The 17,381-nt window shown below is 37.9% G+C and overlaps 1 protein-coding gene across 1 annotated transcript in view; it reads left to right on the top strand.

The window, feature by feature from the left end:
• The window catches only part of LOC150078468 (solute carrier family 35 member E1 homolog), a 77,834-nt gene that overhangs the window by 30,759 nt on the left and 29,694 nt on the right, over window positions 1-17,381 (top strand). Inside the window, exon 3 of the mRNA XM_090384578.1 lies at window positions 14,363-14,500. Within this exon, the coding sequence (XP_090240704.1) occupies window positions 14,363-14,500 (138 nt within the window). The remainder of the gene's footprint in view (window positions 1-14,362; window positions 14,501-17,381) is intronic.

The raw sequence follows: 17,381 nt of genomic DNA, 5'->3' as shown, positions 1-17,381 counted from the left end.
AAACTAGATAGAGAGTATAGTAGTATCAATTAATCAGTAAAATTTATTAATCTTATTAAATTTCATTGTCAATTGAATTGTACTTTTTTAACTAAATAAATATACGACCTAGTTATTACAAACATAACATTATAAATTAATACATATAAGTTAACAGGGGATAAGAAAGTCATATAACGAAACTCGGAGATAATATTTAATACCGAAATACTTATATATAGTGTTATAACTGCATTGGGATATAGGTTTAGGGTTATATTTTGTATTGGAATTTTATTGAACTTGAATAGAAATCATGACTCAGACCAGAGCAGCAAAGCAAAAGGCTCAAACTAGTGGAATTGCTGTAGCTCGGGAGAACTGTGGGTGGCAGTTGTCCTCTGAATCACAGCCTATTGAAATGCACTGCTTGTTTGATGTTTGTGGAGCAATCAGGAATGGGACATGATATTGCCAAGGGGAATGTCTTTGTGTGTGCATGATGTAAGGAGTGCGAGGAAATCATTCACCAACTCGGCATTGTTATGGGCTTATATGAGAGCTTGAAGGACAGGATGGATGCCCTTGAAGGATTTAAATGGAGGGGCTCATCAATGCCAGAGCTTGTACTTGAACATCATGCAACACAGCAGCAACCCCCAAGGCAGAATGTGCTGGTCCCAAAGGAACTAGTTGTTGTAGGTTATTCTGTTGTCAGGGGAACATATTGTGCAAAAAGGATAGATGGAACAGGACCAGGGTATGTCTGCCAGGGGCAAAAGTTGATGACGTTGTAGGGCAGATATCATCCTTTAAGTGCACAAAGGTTGATATTGTTGTACACGTTGACACTAATGATATTAAGAGAAGGAGACCGGCAGAATTACTTAACAAGTACAAGACAATGCTGAAAAAAAGCCGTGAGTTAGGGTTGAATTTGAAAGTGTCTGCAATTCTGCCCAGACACGATAGGAGAGAGTATATGATGAGAGCCTTGTCAATCAGTTCGGCCCTGGAGAGATTGTGCAAGGCTCAAGGGATAGAATTTTTCTCAGCCTGGTCTGTGCTTGTTAACAGGAGAGACTGCTTCTACAGGGATGGGATACACTTAAATATAAAGGGTGCATGCAAGAATATTTGCTGAATGTTTCATTATATTTCATTTTGAATAGTTGGACTCAAATATGTTGATCGGTAATTACGTTTTGAAATTAATTCCTTTAATATGGGATCATAGTTTGATAGAGGCTCAATTATAGACAAAAAAATTCTAGTTTTTATATTTTATCATTCAGATTTTCTCAGTGACCTCTGAATGCCATGTTGCAACTGCTTAATACTAATGTAACATGAATAATGTGTTTCAAACCTTATTTTTTTCTTCAGTTATACTGGTTACTAAATCAGCATCAATTGTTTTATTTGTGTGCCAAAGATCGTATATTATACAAGCAGAAATGTGAATAGAGGAAGCTTAGTGTCTCTTAATTTTATTAGGCTCAGGTGGTAGATGACTTTCATCAACCGGTGAAATACCACCACTTTGCTTATTGGAGGCTTGAAGTGGTGAAACCCGTGTTTAGTCTCTAGAGCAAAGTTTCCGGCATCCCCCTCCCCCCATACTTCTCCTTCAACCCATGCACGGTACTAAGTACTATAGGTTTTGATACCTTTCGTGTTTGGGGGTTTCATAAAAAAAAAAAAAAAAAAAAAAAGATAAATTTTTCTAGTCAGATATGCCGTTTATTCAAGATTTTTTTAAATCTGCATTAGAGTGATCTCCAAATAACCAACATGGTTCACAATATACAAAATATGATTTTTGAGAATAACATAGCCATGTAACTTGTACTTTAAGACCAGTTTTTGTTGTTTTACTATAATAAAATTCAGAAAATGACCTCGACCTATTATTTTGTACAGTAATTGGAAAGGGACCTTTAGGTTGACATGGACCTGAAGCTATTATCATACATTTGTCTACATCAGAAATATTTTCTGAAAAATTTGCATGGTCTTTTGGATACTTTTGCAAAATAACTGAAGGATCTAATCTTGAACCTTTGTAAACAAATGAGTTTGTTTCTGGACTTACTGCTTCATTTTCCATAACTTGATGGTCTTGATCGTCATTTATTCTTGCCAGATCCAATGAAGCAGGATGATCTTCACTCAATTCAGCTGGTACATTATGTGGATTGGCCTGCGGTTGTTTTTGGAAAAAAATATCAATCTTCTGCATTTTGTTTAATTTTCGGTGGTTTCCCTTACTTTTTTTTTTTGTTTTTGTGCACTGCTAAGGTGTTTATATACATGGCAGACATCTGCAATTTATGGGGTAAAGTAAAAAAAAAAAAAATGAAAATTAGATTTTTTAAGTAGGTATGTGAAACTTCATGCATAAATTGATTAAAATGGCCAGTTGCACCAATGTAACTTAAATTGACAATATCATATCGAAAGAAATGGCAAATGATTTATTGAGTGTTGCGTCAAAATTTTGATGTGTAGTTTTTTGTTTAAGTCTAGCTTAAAATTTAAGTCTGATTGGTGCAACTGGGCATAAAAATAATAACTTTAAGTTATTATTTAAGCATTAAGCTGAGGTGTTTAGCGTGAGGAGTTTCGAAAACAGCTTCAAAAGGGTGAATAATAATAATCGAAATAATATAAGATAAGATTCAATAGCGTCACTAAAGTCTATTTGGTTTAAAGTGCAGCATAGCTTGGTATAGGGTGCAAATTTGATGGCTTGTGATTGGTGCAGACACGAGACAGATACAGACTGTCCCAATGTTTATATTTACGTTAACCATTGTTGACACTGATCAATCCGACTTACATCCTTCACTTACTGCACACGATTTATGGTTATGATGTATTGGTCTTCTTTCCTGAATACGAGTGTAATATATCGCCATTTTTAACCTTAAAATGTTCCTGCGTAAATCGGTCTTGCCAAGCACCCCCTAGTGCTGCACTCTTAAACCAAATGGAGTTTAGCTGTTTTTTTGTTCACCCTAGGATCTCATGTTGCAGACCAAGGTGATACATAAAGTTTCACTAGGCAATAACATACTTACCCTTTAAATACCTTTCCTATTTGTTTTCCACACACAAAAACATAACTAAGGAGGTCACAAATTAATATGAAAACAATTAAATAAAATTAGCCAAAGACACTGGGCCCCTAAAGGGCCCGGGCCAGGAGGCAATTTCCTTGCCTGCCTGGTAGCTACACCACTGTCATGTACACTTTTTTGTGAGTTAAGTCGTTAACAGTTTGACTCTTCTAAATGTAATTTCATTGTCTAGGAAAAGATGTTATATGTTTTTGTTTACTCGCTAACTGAATATATTACATTGGCAAGTACAGCAGCTAATTGTTCCCTTTCATACCAACACCCAAGAAGTAAATGTTTACTTATAGAAGTTTCCTTATGAAATTATCTCCTTGTAATCTCCCTTCCCCAGCCTTATCAAACTTCCACTTGCAATTACATTTGTTTTAGAGTTAATGTCTAGTCTTAACAGTTATCAGCTAAGGTAAAGAAAGCCAACATGGGAAACTTCAGTAAACTTACCAGGCAAACTCATTTCCCACTACTGCAGTTTCTCCCTGCATTCTCAGTAAACAGATGGTGCGTGTTATCAGTAGTGGCAGTAGAAGTCTATAACAATGTATTGATTAGTTTTTTCTCATTATTAAAAGCAGATTATTGGAGTTCATGAGTGGGCCGAAATTTATTTATGGGTACACCCTCCAGGCTGCCCCAGTCTTAGGGTGTTTATTCCCTCTTCCTGCTATTTTAACCTGATAGGAAAACTTCTACTGCCACTACTGATAACATGCACTGTCTGTAGAAGTTGTTTTCCAATTTTAAAACAGTGGGAAGGGGGTATGAACACCCTAAGACTGAGGCAGTCTGGAGGGTGTACCCATAAGTAAATTTCAACTGCAAAGGCATTACATTCATGAACTTCAATAATCTGCTTATAATAATGAGAAAAAAACTAATCAATACATCATTATCGACTTCTACTGCCACTACCGATAACATGCACCATCTGTTTACTGAGAATGCAGGGAGAAACTGCAGTAGCAGTAAGTTTGCCAAAGTTTCCCGTGGTTCTCGTGCTGGCTTTCTTTACCTTTCTTTATCTTATTTACAAAAAGACTTAACTGTCCTCCTGTAAATATTGATGATTAAAGACTTTTGCACCCAGTTATTAGTAGTTGCTAGCTTTTCCAATGTGATGTGATGTATAGCTAATTTCATCTTGATCATTAATACCCCTTGTTTTGCAGAATATTAGTCTATTACACAGAGTAGAACCCCACCCCTCATCAAAGAAAAGGGTTGGATGACTGATTAGAACAAGTTTCTTTTGATATCACTGCATGTATATTCTCTCACAACTTTAAAAAATTTTTTTTATTAGTCATGCACCATTACAATTTGGTTTTTCTGTTGTCCATGCCAGCAGTTATAATCATTTGAAGAGTAAAGTGAATCATATTGATATTTTCATGCTCAAAGGTCTTTATTCTAGAAAGTGGATATGCTCATTATGTGTGATGATAGCCATCTATCATGCCTCTTGTGAAAAGATCTGTCCTTTTCTTATCCCATTATGTTTCACCTACCTTAATTGACTGTGCATCCCTTTTTATATCATACATTTAAATGATTCTTACGTCTACCTATTGTGTAACCTCTAGAATTGAATATAATTTCCCAGTGGTGGTGTTCCTATACATGGTATGTTTGTGTCAGAACATACCATGTACAGGAACACCACCCTGTACATGGTGTGTGTGTGTGTGTGTGTGTGTGTGTGAGAGAGAGAGAGAGAGAGAGAGAGAGAGAGAGAGAGAGAGAGAGAGAGAGAGAGAGAGAGAGATGCAGATCAGGAAGCTGATGAAAAATCACAGCTTCGCTGCATACTTGTCTTTGTCTTAGAGTGAAATTTCTACTTGTACATCATTCAACGATATTGTGTAATCATAAGGCAGAGGTATCCAAAAAGATTGTCAACAACATGCTAACTGGTTTTCCTGCCCTTGGTTGCAGTATGATGATAAGTTTCATTTTCTACAAGCCCACCTTTGCTATTGGTGGCCTTGTAGAAAGTGAAGTTGGTGAAGAGCAGGGTGAAAGGTTTCACCAAGACCATAGAAAAAAAAACAGTGCCAGAACACCAAATAGGCATTGATGCCTATTTGTTCAAAAAAGGATTTGTCTACTCTTCACAAAAAAGATGTGCAAATTCACACATATAAAAATAATTTCTTGCCACCAAATCAGCACTCAAGGTACGCTATTGTATGCTCTGATGTCATAAAGTCCCAAATACATGTAAAAAACATTTAATAGTCAGCATTTTGGTTTTTGTTATCACTGTTTTTCCTTATCATGGTTTATGTATGTGCAGTGGAAGTGCACATACATAAACCATCTTAACACACTGATTTGTTCTTGAATTCCAACACGTTGCATGTCTAGTTACTGCTTTTGCTTATTACATTTTACGTGGTTGTCAGTGGCATTACTACCAATCTGATTGTTTTACAGTAGAGCATTAACTCATTTGTAATTGTTGATTTTAATATTGTCTTTATTTATTTTTAATAATTTGTATCGATCTCCAAGAATGTTAATACTTTCATTTTTATTGCTGACTTTCTCAAAGAAATAGTGGCTGGAGAGATTGTGCAAGGCTCAATGGGTAGAATTTTACTCAGCCTGGTCTGTGCTTGTTAACAGGAGAGACGGCTTCTACCAGGATGGGATACACTTAAATAGAAAGGGAGCAAGAATATTTGCTGATGCTATCGAGGCAGAGTTAGGTGGGTCGGAAAATTGCTAGCTTGGGAGGATACACAGACTAATAGATTAACAGTAGCTGCTGGCAGAGGTAAAAGTGATTTTTGCCTACTTCTATTGAAATGCAATTGAGCAGCAGCCTGGAAAGCAAGGCAGTGGGAATTTCCAGGACTGCTGGGAGTCATAGTGGAGCAAGTAAATACATGGGCTGTGTTAGGGTAACTAAGAGTAGAAACAGATGCATGTATACTTGCATTTACACCAATGCTAGGAGTATAGTTAATAAATTTGATGAGCTTGAAGTGCTAGTCGAGACATCAAAGGCAGATATTGTTGAGATACCAGAGACATGGTGTCGCACAGACATAAGCAGTGCAGAACTGGAATTTGGGGAGTACAATGTGTACAGAAAGGATAGACAGGACAGGAAGGGAGGAGGGGTTATGATGTTAGTTAAGAAACGCACAAAATCTAAGAAAGTGCATCTAATTGCTGTTGGTGGACAATGCAATGTTTAGTCAGTTTGGTGTGACATAAGCACTGCGAAAGCAAAAATGAGAGTAGGTGTATGTTATAGGCCTAACGAATCTGATGAGTATGATGAGCAATTGTGCAGAGAAATAGAGTGGGTTAGTAAATTAGAGTGTCTTATAATGGGGGATTTTAATTTCCCAGGTATTGACTGGAATTTGTGGGTTGGTCACTCACACACTAGCAAGGCTTTTGTGGATTTATTGGATGATTGTTTTGTACAGCAGCATGTTCAGAAGGCAACTAGAGGGAGTAATACTCTTGATCTGATTATCAGTAATGATTCTTCATGCATTAAGGATTTGCAGATAAAGGAACCACTAGGTGGCAGTGATCACAGTGTGCTGAAGTGGGATTTACTCAAAGAGGTAACTACCATCAAGGGTAAAGGGAAGGGGTTTTTGCTTTCGTAAAGGTGACTCTGGTGGTGTGAGACAGTATTTAAATTCTATACAGTGCGACTAACTGATGATGTTACCAACAGCAAATTCAAAATGGGAAGCATTCAAAGAATTAATCTTGGAAGCTACTAGGCTTTTCATACAAACAAAGAAATATTGTTCAAGATTTAGACCTAAATGGATGCCAGATGAACTAATTAGACATGTGACAGAGAAGAAAATTGCATGGGATACATATAAATTAACAGTTGACACAGAAGCCTATGATAGATATAAGCTGGTCTGTGACCAAGTCACAAAGGAGGTTAGGCAGGCAAAGGCAGATTACGAGAAATCTTTGGCAAAGGATGCAAAGAAAAACAGCAAAGAGTTCTTTACTTATGTAAACTCTAGAAGGAAGGGGATGAATCAGATTGGCCCACTTGATATCGATGTTTCAACTGTTGTTGATCCTGCACAGGTAGCTAACAAACAAACTAAATATTTTGCATCTACATTCACATATGAGGAGTTATTCAGAGAGGGGAATGCCAGAAGTGTATTAAACTCCTGCAGTAAGCTAGATAATAATGTAATAACTGAGAGTAAAGTGGAGGAGAAATTATTGAAGATAAACACAAGAAAGGCACCTGGGGTGGATGGAATCTATCCAGTTACCTATTTCCCCATGTATAAGATGCACCTTAATTTTGGGGCCTGAAATTTGAAAAAAAATTTATTACGTAAAGTTACTGGACTGATATTTTATTCATCATAAAATTCATATAACTCCTCATCACTGTTAAAACTCCCATCCATTAGCTTGTCCTCATCTGTGTCTGATGAAGAATCACTGTCTTCATATATTGCCTTGTCCTCAGTTCCATCTGTGGCATTTGAAATGCCACACTTCTTAAATGACTTGACAACGATCTCAATCTTGATATTATCCCAGGATCTTTTCACCCAGGTACAAACTTCTCCTATAGTTGGTTTCTTCATTCTTCCTGCTGGTGTCAAATTGTCCCCAGAAGACTTCATCCATTAGTTCCATTCGTCTCTCATGGCAGCTTTGAAGGGTTTGTTAATGCTGACATCAAGTGGTTGGAGCTGGGATGTCAAGCCTACAGGTATGATGGCAAGTTTTGTTTTCTGCTCTGCAGCAATCTTCTTTGTGTTTTTTGTTATGTGTGCCCTGAACTGATCAAGCACCAATAGGGCAGGTTTGCATAAGAGCCTACCTGGTCTCTTGCTCCAAACTTTCTCAAACCAGATCTTCATCCCATCCTGATCCATCCAACCCTTGTCATGAACGTGGACAATCATTCCTCGAGGAATGTCTTCTTTTTGGCATTGTTTTGCATTTGAAAATCAGCATAGGAGGCAGCTTGGTTCTGTCGGCACAACAAGCTAGAACAACTGTATAATGGCTCTTTTCATGTCCACTTGTCTTCACAGTTACAGTTTTCACCCCCTTCTTATCAACAGTCCTGTTACTTGGGACATCAAATTGAAGGGGGGACTTCGTCCATATTTGCAATCTGTCCCAACTGATGTCTTCCGACTGAATGACAAAACGATGAAATTCAAGGACCTTCCGCTCATAGCTTTCAGGCATCTTTTGGGCAAGTCTGGCGCATGTACACATGCCATTCCGTTTCATGAACCTAAAGCATCAATTGTGTCCTCCTTTGAAATCAGTAACTTCTTTTTCATCAGCAATTCTTCTTGCCTCATGCTGAGCCATCTTTGAGGACACAAGAATTCCAATTGCCCTTTGCTCTTCAATTCCCTCTCTAAATCAGGCCGTTTTGCTGACTTGCCTCTCATGGCCTTCTTCTGCCGTGGCGTTTTCAGTAGGGTTTCTTCTTCCCGTAGCCAGTCTCGGATTGTTTTCTCAGTTGGAGGAGGACCAAACTTATGTTCAGCAGCATAATTTCCATTCACTTTTGCAAACTGGATAACTTTTAACTTGAATTCATCACTGTACGAAAATCTTTTCTTAGCCATTTCTGGGCAGAACGTGGCAAAACGTAACCTAATATACTGGTAACAAGTGCGAAACAATGAGTGCAAAGACAACAAGCGTGAAAAAACGGGAAATGCAAGTAAAAAATCTACAACCACTGTATAAGACGCACCCAGTTTTTAGACCACAAATTTTTCGAAAAAGGGTGCATCTTATATATGGGGAAATACGCTATATTAAAGGAGGCAGCCAAGGAAGTAAGCAAACCCTTAGCCATAATTATGAGAGCTTCCTTGGACTCAGGGGAGGTAGCCATGAACTGGAGATATGCAAATGTACCCCAATCCACAAAGGAGGATCAAAGGGAGACAGGTAATAACATACCTGTTAGTTTAACTTCTGTTCCAGGAAAATTAATGATGGTTAAAGAAGCATTGCAGGATCATCTAGACAAGACTTCAGTTATAGCTCAGACACAGCATGGGATATGAAGTTTTCCGAGCAGTGCAGACGGTCTGCAAGAGTAACTCATGGTGTCTTGTCAATGATATACAGGAATTTTTCTAGCAGGAAAAATTAATGATGGTTAAAGAAGCATTGCAGGATCATCTAGACAAGACTTCAGTTATTCAGACATAGCATGGGATATGAAGTTTTCTGAGCAGTGCAGACGGTCTGCAAGAGTAACTCATGGTGTCTTGTCAATGATATACAGGAATTTTTCTAGCAGGGATAAGGAGAGGATTATCCCTTGTATAAGGCAGTGGTCAGACCACACCTTGAGTACTGTATACAGGTCTGGAGGCCTCATTTTAAGAAGGATGTAGAGCTGTTGGAACAAGTACAGAGAAGGGCAACAAGATTAGCGAATGGAACAAAGGTTGTTCTTACAAAGAAAGGCTTAAGTTTTGCATATTACAGTGTCTGGATACTAGGCACCTGCCAGGTGATCTGATTGAGGTGTATAAAGCCTTGAATGGTTTGAGCATGCTCAGTGCTGATGGAATGCTTCCTCTTGCTCAGAATAATCACCTGAGAAGGCATAAATTCAAATTGAGGAAAGACAGTTGTAGAATTGATGTGCAGAAGTTTGCCTTTAGCCAGCGGGTGGTTGATTGCTGGAACAAACTTCCATCTGTCGTAGAAGTTAATAGCTTAAACAGATTCAAGAAAGAACTAGACAAACATTTGGAGTGAGTGGATGGGTGAAATGGGAAGGGTTTGTGTGTTTTTTTTTTTTTTGTCTAATGCTATATAAGCCTGCTTTCTTGCATCATGTGCCCTTGCTAATGCTACTTGATTTTAATATTTTCTTTATGTACACAGTTCCACCTTTTAATATACATAGTTCCACTTAGCATTAATAAAGAATGCTGAACACCTGCATTTTTGTTTCCTCAGTTATTGTTATCTTTTAAGCTGTGTTCCAAAGTGATCACAACAAATTGCATCCACTGTGCATGTTAAATTTAAATTTTAACTTAACATATACTGTGTATATAAATATTAACTGCCTCTTTGTCTTTTTTTTTTTTAATCTGTCAACAACCAACAACTTCATTGTTGATCCTACCACATGGTTGGCTTACATAATATATGGTTCCCTAATAAGCTGTTATTAGGAAGAAAAAAAAAAATTGAGAAATGCAACAAATCCCAATCCAGAAAATGCTCAGTGGGCCCCACATGCTGAGAGTTACTCTTCAAAAATATTATACTGAAGTTAGTATTAGCATGGTGCAAGAAAGCCTGTGTCTTATGCTGCACCAGCCAAAAAAAGTATATACAGGGTGTCTCAAAAATATTGGTACAAACGTTTAGGGGAATATAGGTAACATCTAAAGGAATGTGAATCGCATAGGAACCCATAACCAGAAACGTCACTGTAAATCAGTAGATGGCGCGGTAGTCGCCACACGAAGAGCATGCATCGATATAAGAACTGTGATCTGGCAGACATGCATCTAGTGTATGGATTAGCAGAGGACAATGGACGAGCCACTCAACGAATTTATTGAGAACGCTTCCCAGACAGACAGACAGACATGTACCGGACCACCATTTATTTGCGCGTATGCATCAAAATTTGTGCAGTTATGGGTCATTTAGAGGTAACAGGAGTAGTGCAGGCAGACCACATTCAATGCAAACTCCCGCCATGGAAGAAAGTGTGTTGAATGCCGTCCAGAATAATCCTACTACTAGCACACGTGCTGTTGCCTCTGCCTTAGGAGTGTCTTGTTGCAGTGTACAGTGGGTCTGGCACGACGATTCCTTACATCCCTTTCATCTCCAAAGGGTTCAGTTACTGCTCCCCCCAAGATCATCCTGCATGTGTGGCTTTTGCGCAGTGGTTTCTCCAAGAAAGTGTTCAAGACTTGAATTTTCCAGCCTATGTTTTGTTCACGGTTGAGGCTTATTTCACTCGGGAAGGCTTAATCGATCAGCACAATGCTCATATGTGGGCTCACGGCAACCCACACGGTGTGCACCCCATGCGCCACAACATTGCTTCGCAATAAATGTGTGGGCAGGTATGGTCGGTGACTGCTTAGTCGGCCCATACCTGTTACCATCCCGCATGAGCTCCGCTAAATATTGGATCTGTCTTGAACAAGTTCTACCAGGGTTACTTGACAATGTTCCAGCAAATGTGAGAGAACATTTGGTTTCAACATGACGGGGCGCCTGCCCATTATGGAAGGTGTGTTCGTGACCATTTGAACAGGCGTTTTGGGCGTCGATGGATTGGCCGTGGTAGACCTGTTGCCTGGCCCCCACGCTCACCTGATTTATCGAGCCTTGATTTCTTTCTGTGGGGGCCCTCAAATCTATTGTGTATGAATCGCCTGTGGAGACGGAAATGGATCTCGTGGGGAGACTCGTCTGTGCTGCTGCTACTGTCAAAGAAACTCCAGGTGTGTTCTACCGTGTCTGCCAATCCATGCTGCGTCGGTGCCACGCATGCATCACGTCTCATGGTGGAACCTTCGAGCATCTGTTGTAACATCCTGAAATGCATCCATCTCGTACTCCATTGTTAATATTATGTCAAATGTTTGCCACTAATTACTGTCTTGTGTCATTTCTGCTCTTGTGCCTCTGCTACTACTTTCCCGTGACTTTTCCGGTTGTGGGTTCCTATGCAATTGACATTCCTTTAGATGTTACCTACCTCCCCTGAACGTTTGTACCAATATTTTTGAGACACCCTGTATATATAATAATAATAGTAATAGAAAAATAAATAATAATAATAATAAAATAACAAAGAAAATAAATAAAATAAAATAAGAAGAAAATAAAAAATAATAATAATTAATAAATAAGAGAAAAGGAAAAGGACAACCTACGTGTTTCCCTTCTCCCATAGGTAATTATCCAGCTGACCTTTGAATTTCCCCAGACTGTCAGCCTCTACCACCCATGTAGGTAACTTATTCCAGTAATTTATAACTCTCTGGCTAAAATAAAGCTTCCTGCAATCCAGCCTAAACATCTCCCCCCCCCCCCGTAACTTGAAATTATGGCCTCTAGTTCTAGAATCATTTATAACCATGAAAATTTCGGCTTTATTCATTTTGCTTATGCCTCTCAGAGCCTTAAACACCTCAATCAAGTCTCCTCCAAGGTGCCTAGTTTCCAAGCTCTCAACCCACATAGTCAGTCTTTCCTACTATGAATGCCCTTTTGCCAATCTCACCAGCTGAGTTACCCGTCTCTGGACCCTTTCAAGAAGCACAGTCTTTCTTTAGGTGCGGTCTCCATACCTGGATACAGTATTCCAAGTGTGGTCTAACACACTAGCCTTATACAATGAGATAACAACGTCCTCATCTCTACTAGCAATTGTTCAATACATCATCGATAGGACACCATGGGCCTTCCTTGCTACCTGTCTACAATGCTCAGAGAACTTAAAGTCTGACCATATCGTAACACCCAAGTCCCTTTCCTCCACTACCACCTTAAGTTTAACTCTGCCAAGTTTATAAGTTATTTTGGGGGTTACTGTTCCCCAAGTGCAATACCTTACACTTTGCTGGATTAAAGCATAGCTGCCATTTTTCTGACCATCCGTGAAGTCTATCTAGGTCATTCTGAAGAAGCTCTGCTTGGCAATGATCATTAACAACTCTACCAATCTTTACATCATCTGCAAATTTAGACATCATGCCCTCTATCCCTTCATCGATGTAATTTATGAAAATCAAAAACAGCAGTTGTCCTAATACTGATCCTTTGGGAACTCTGCTTCTTACATCAATCCAATCTGAGGAATAACCATTTATCACAACCCTCTGCCTCCTGCCCTGAAGCCATCCAGCTATCCATCTAAGGATTTTCTCTGTGATTCCAACCTGTTCCAGCTTATAAAGTAACTACTCATGTGGGACTGAGTCAAATGCTTTGCTGAAATCCAAATAAACAATGTCAAAATTATTCCCAAAGTCCAGCTCTTTAGTGACCCTGTCAAAATAGCTAACCAGATTAGTTAAACATGATTTTCCCTTTACAAAACCATGCTGAGTATCCTTCAGAATTCCATTTCTATCTAAATGATCCTGAATTCCAATTTTGATCATTGTCTCCATGATTTTCCCTACTACTGAAGTTAGGCTAACCAGCCGATAATTTCCCACTTCACTCTTAGAACCGCCTTTATGTATTGAAGGCACATTGGCACTTTTTCAATCCAGTGGAATCACTCCCAAGTCCAGTGATGCTTGCATAATTAGTTTCAGTGGTTCAATGCACTCCTTGCCACCTCTCTTAAGATTTTAGGGTATATGCCATCAACCCCAGGAGACTTACTGGCCTGTAGGCTCAAAAGTTTTTTCATTAAATAAACATGTGAAATTTCAACATCATTAATTACATTTTTTTCAACTTCACTCCCATAATTTCTCATTGACGTAAAGGGTAAAACTTGAGCAAAATGAAAACAACAGTAAAAGTTCCATACATGTACCCTAGACAAAATAAGTATACACGGTCTGCTACAAAGGAGTTTCTGGAAAAATTTTCAGATAATGCTCGGAATGCTAATTTTTAGCAGATTTTTGTTGTATCAAAACATTGTATGAACTATATTTTGTATCAAAACACTAATTTGTTGGTTATTCTTTGTCGTTTCAAAACTTTTTTTGATACAATTTAGCTGTTGCTGAATGAGTCTTCCATTTGTATTAGAACAAAAGGGAGTAGAAGAATTTTTCTGCCTTTGGATGTAATGTGGCATGACATCAGTATATTAAACAATTTTCTGATGAATTTCTGTTTTAAAACATAACCAGATGTGCCGAAACTTAACGTGACCCTTTCCCCAACTTAAATGCAGAGTATGCCATTCTTGTAGTTGCAAATGAAACAAAATGGGATAAAAAGAAACAAACTTATCTCAGAAAAATTTTAATGGTATAACACTTAAGATTTTTTTTCTTAGATTTAAAGAATCTGATTACTTTGTCTTAAATTAATGGGCCCAGCCTTGATGATTATATTAAAACCTTTTAGTTAAAATGTAGGCTTTATAAACCTTAAAGCTATAATAATAACTCTATATTTCAATAAGTGTAATTGTAACACTTTTTTGGTGTTAACTTGGGTATTATTGTCATCAGATTTATCTCCTCTGAAGAATTAATATATTTTGGTATATTTTTGATTTGTAGGTTTATATATCTCTTGTACCTATAATAGTTGGAGTTTTAATAGCAACTATGACAGAGATATCTTTTAATATGGTTGGGCTTATAAGTGCCTTGTTGGCTACAGTAGGTTTCTCTCTACAGCACATATTTTCTAAGAAGGTAAGTCCATAATAATTTTTTATTATTAAATGGAGGTTTTTTTTTTCTTATTTATTGGTATTTTGTCATATATATAATTATGTAAAGAATATATTAAAAGTGCAAACATAAATTAAGTTTAAACACTTTTCAAATGTAAATATGATGACATTTACATTTGAAAAGTGCAAATTTCTTCAGAACACTTCCAAACCTATAGAAAAGAACAAAGGTTGAAGGAAATTAAAGTCCTTACTCAATTTTTGAAGGCATTAACACTGAAGTTTGAACAAAGTGAATATTTTCTGATAAAAAAAACAAACAGGCAATCTACAATACCGATAGAAAATGTTGGTGAGTTTTACAAGCTGTAAACAATTTGCCTCAACTTCACCTTTAGGAGAATGCAGTGGAAGAGAGAGATGTCTAGATGTTTACCTATATCCAAGGCATCTATATTTAAAAATCTGTACTACAGAAACAGCGAGCCTGCATATTGGTGTCTTTCCTTTCACTTTGATGGTTGACCTTTGGTAACATCTTCAAAATTTCATGCCGAGTGTGTGTGTGTGTGTGTGTGTGTGTGTGTGTGTGTGTGTGTGTGTGTGTGTGTGTGTGTGTGTGTGTGTGTGTAACTTTAATATTGTATCACAGAGATATACAATTCTAATTCTCTGTAATATTTTATATTTACTTAATATACATATTAATATTCACTGAATAATAAATTTGTGGTTAAAATTTCTTTCAATTTCTTCCAACCAGTTTAATTGCTTATTGTCCACTGTAAATTATCATAATACAGCAGGCCCTCGTTATAACGTGGTTCGCTTTACTCTAATTCGCTATAACACTGTTCTTATATTGTTACCCGTATCTCACTATAATGCTGTCACAACTCATTATAACGCTATTTTACTAGCGTACAGATTGAATTTTTGGCAAACCCGGCTTCGATAGAGTCTGTTTTTAAGCCTTTTTTTTTTTTTTTTTGGCAAAAGGAGAAAATAGCCACTGTGAAATTAACTAATTATTTTTATAATTTCTACTCTATGTACAAAATTGAAACTTTCAGTATGCTCTATTTTTTTTTGTGTGGATTTGATGTTATCACAAAGTTTCAAGGGAGAAATTCTTTTTTAGTACACAAGCTGAAAAAATTCATCATCCAGTGTGGTTAAAAATGCTGTTACAAAGTCTGCATTTCCTGTTCTGACCTATAATAGAAAGATATACCCTATTGAAAATTAGATCTCTCTTCTCTCCTATCTCTTCTTTTGTTTTACTGTGGGAACTATAACTTGCTAAAAGGTTATTTCACACAGTCAACCTCATGAGTGCTATTTCTTGTATTCTCTTATCTTCTGAACTCCTCTGACCATGTGGTCATCCCTAAGTACAGAAAATTTGTTTGTTTTACTGTCCAAATGGCCATATATACTCCATTCTGTCTTCTAAGCTGCATTGCCTTGATATTATCCCCTTTGGGAATATTGGCAGATACATTTGTTAGAAGCAATTTACATTCCCCCGCCTTAACAAATTACTTTCAGTAACATAAAGGATAACTTCCCTGTATGGGACTTCTCAGAATAAAACACTTATTGTTACTGTCTTCATGCCACTTGACATTATTTTGAGATAGAATATTGATAAGTACAGGATTGCTAAAATTAAAGTATCCCTATGTAGAGGACCCTGGAGTGAGTTCTAAGGCTCATACTGAAGAGAAATTTGAACAACAGGTACAATAAAGAATGCGTTCACCATTTATTGGGGGAAAATTAGTTACAAAATTTGTCACTGTATGGCATGTAACTATCTTAGTTACGATTATGCAAATAACGTAAGTTATTTGCATAATCTGGCATCAGAAGCGCATAAGCCGTGGACCTATGACTGTTTGTGCTGTCCGCAAAGTTATTGCGAAACTTGAAACAACAGGACATCTTGGCATTCAACCAGGTAGAGGTCGAAAACGAGTGGACTCCTCTCGTGTTGAAGATTTGGCTATGGCTGTTGTGGATTTATCAATTCTAATTCCCCATGTGGTAGCGCAAGTGTCCAGCTGTTTCTTGGGAAGTAGACATGCTGGCACACTTGCGCTGCCACATGGAGATTGACTTGATAAATCCACGACAGCCATAGCCACATCTTCAACATGAGAGGAGTCCACTCGTTTTTGATCTCTACCTGGTTGAACACCAAGATGTCCTGTTGCTTCAAGTTTTGCAACCATTTTGCGGACAGCACAAACAGTCATAGGTCCACGCCTTTTGCGCTTCTGATGCTGGAATTCTCTGATAGCCACAGCTGTATTGTTGCTGTTCTGATAGTACAGCTTCACTAATACACCTTTTCCTGCAACGTTGTTGGCATTGCAAGCAAACAAACATCTACTGTATGATTTTGAAGAGACTGCTTTGCCTTTATACAGTACAGTAGAGCTGAATAGTGGCGCTGTGGCAATAACTTACGATTATAAGCATAACTAAGATAGTTATGTGCCATACAGTGACTTCAGTTTCTGGCGTGAATGACAGTGGATATCACTTGGCCATGGAACATCCTTTGGAGTGATGAAGCCCACTTCTGCTTAAATGGACAAGTGAATACGCACAACTGTTGCATTTGGGTAACAGAAAACCCTCGAGTTATCCAAGAGATCCCATTGCATTCTCCAAAAGTGAAGTGTGTTGTGGATTTACATCCACATTCATGATTGGGCCATATTTTTTTGAACGGGTAACACCGACTGGACTTCACACCTGTTCTGTCACCAAACAGCAATATCATGAAATGTTGGCAAATTTCACAATACCAGAGCTGCAACAATGTGGGTGCCTTCAGGATTCCATATTCATGCAAGATGGTGCGCCACCCCACATCCAAGATCGATTGA

This window comes from Mastigoproctus giganteus, chromosome 11 (assembly GCF_048544385.1).
Source record: "Mastigoproctus giganteus isolate SK-2022 chromosome 11, ASM4854438v1, whole genome shotgun sequence".
NCBI classification, from domain to species: Eukaryota; Metazoa; Arthropoda; class Arachnida; order Uropygi; family Thelyphonidae; genus Mastigoproctus; species Mastigoproctus giganteus.
This window is presented reverse-complemented; position numbering and strand designations above follow the sequence as displayed.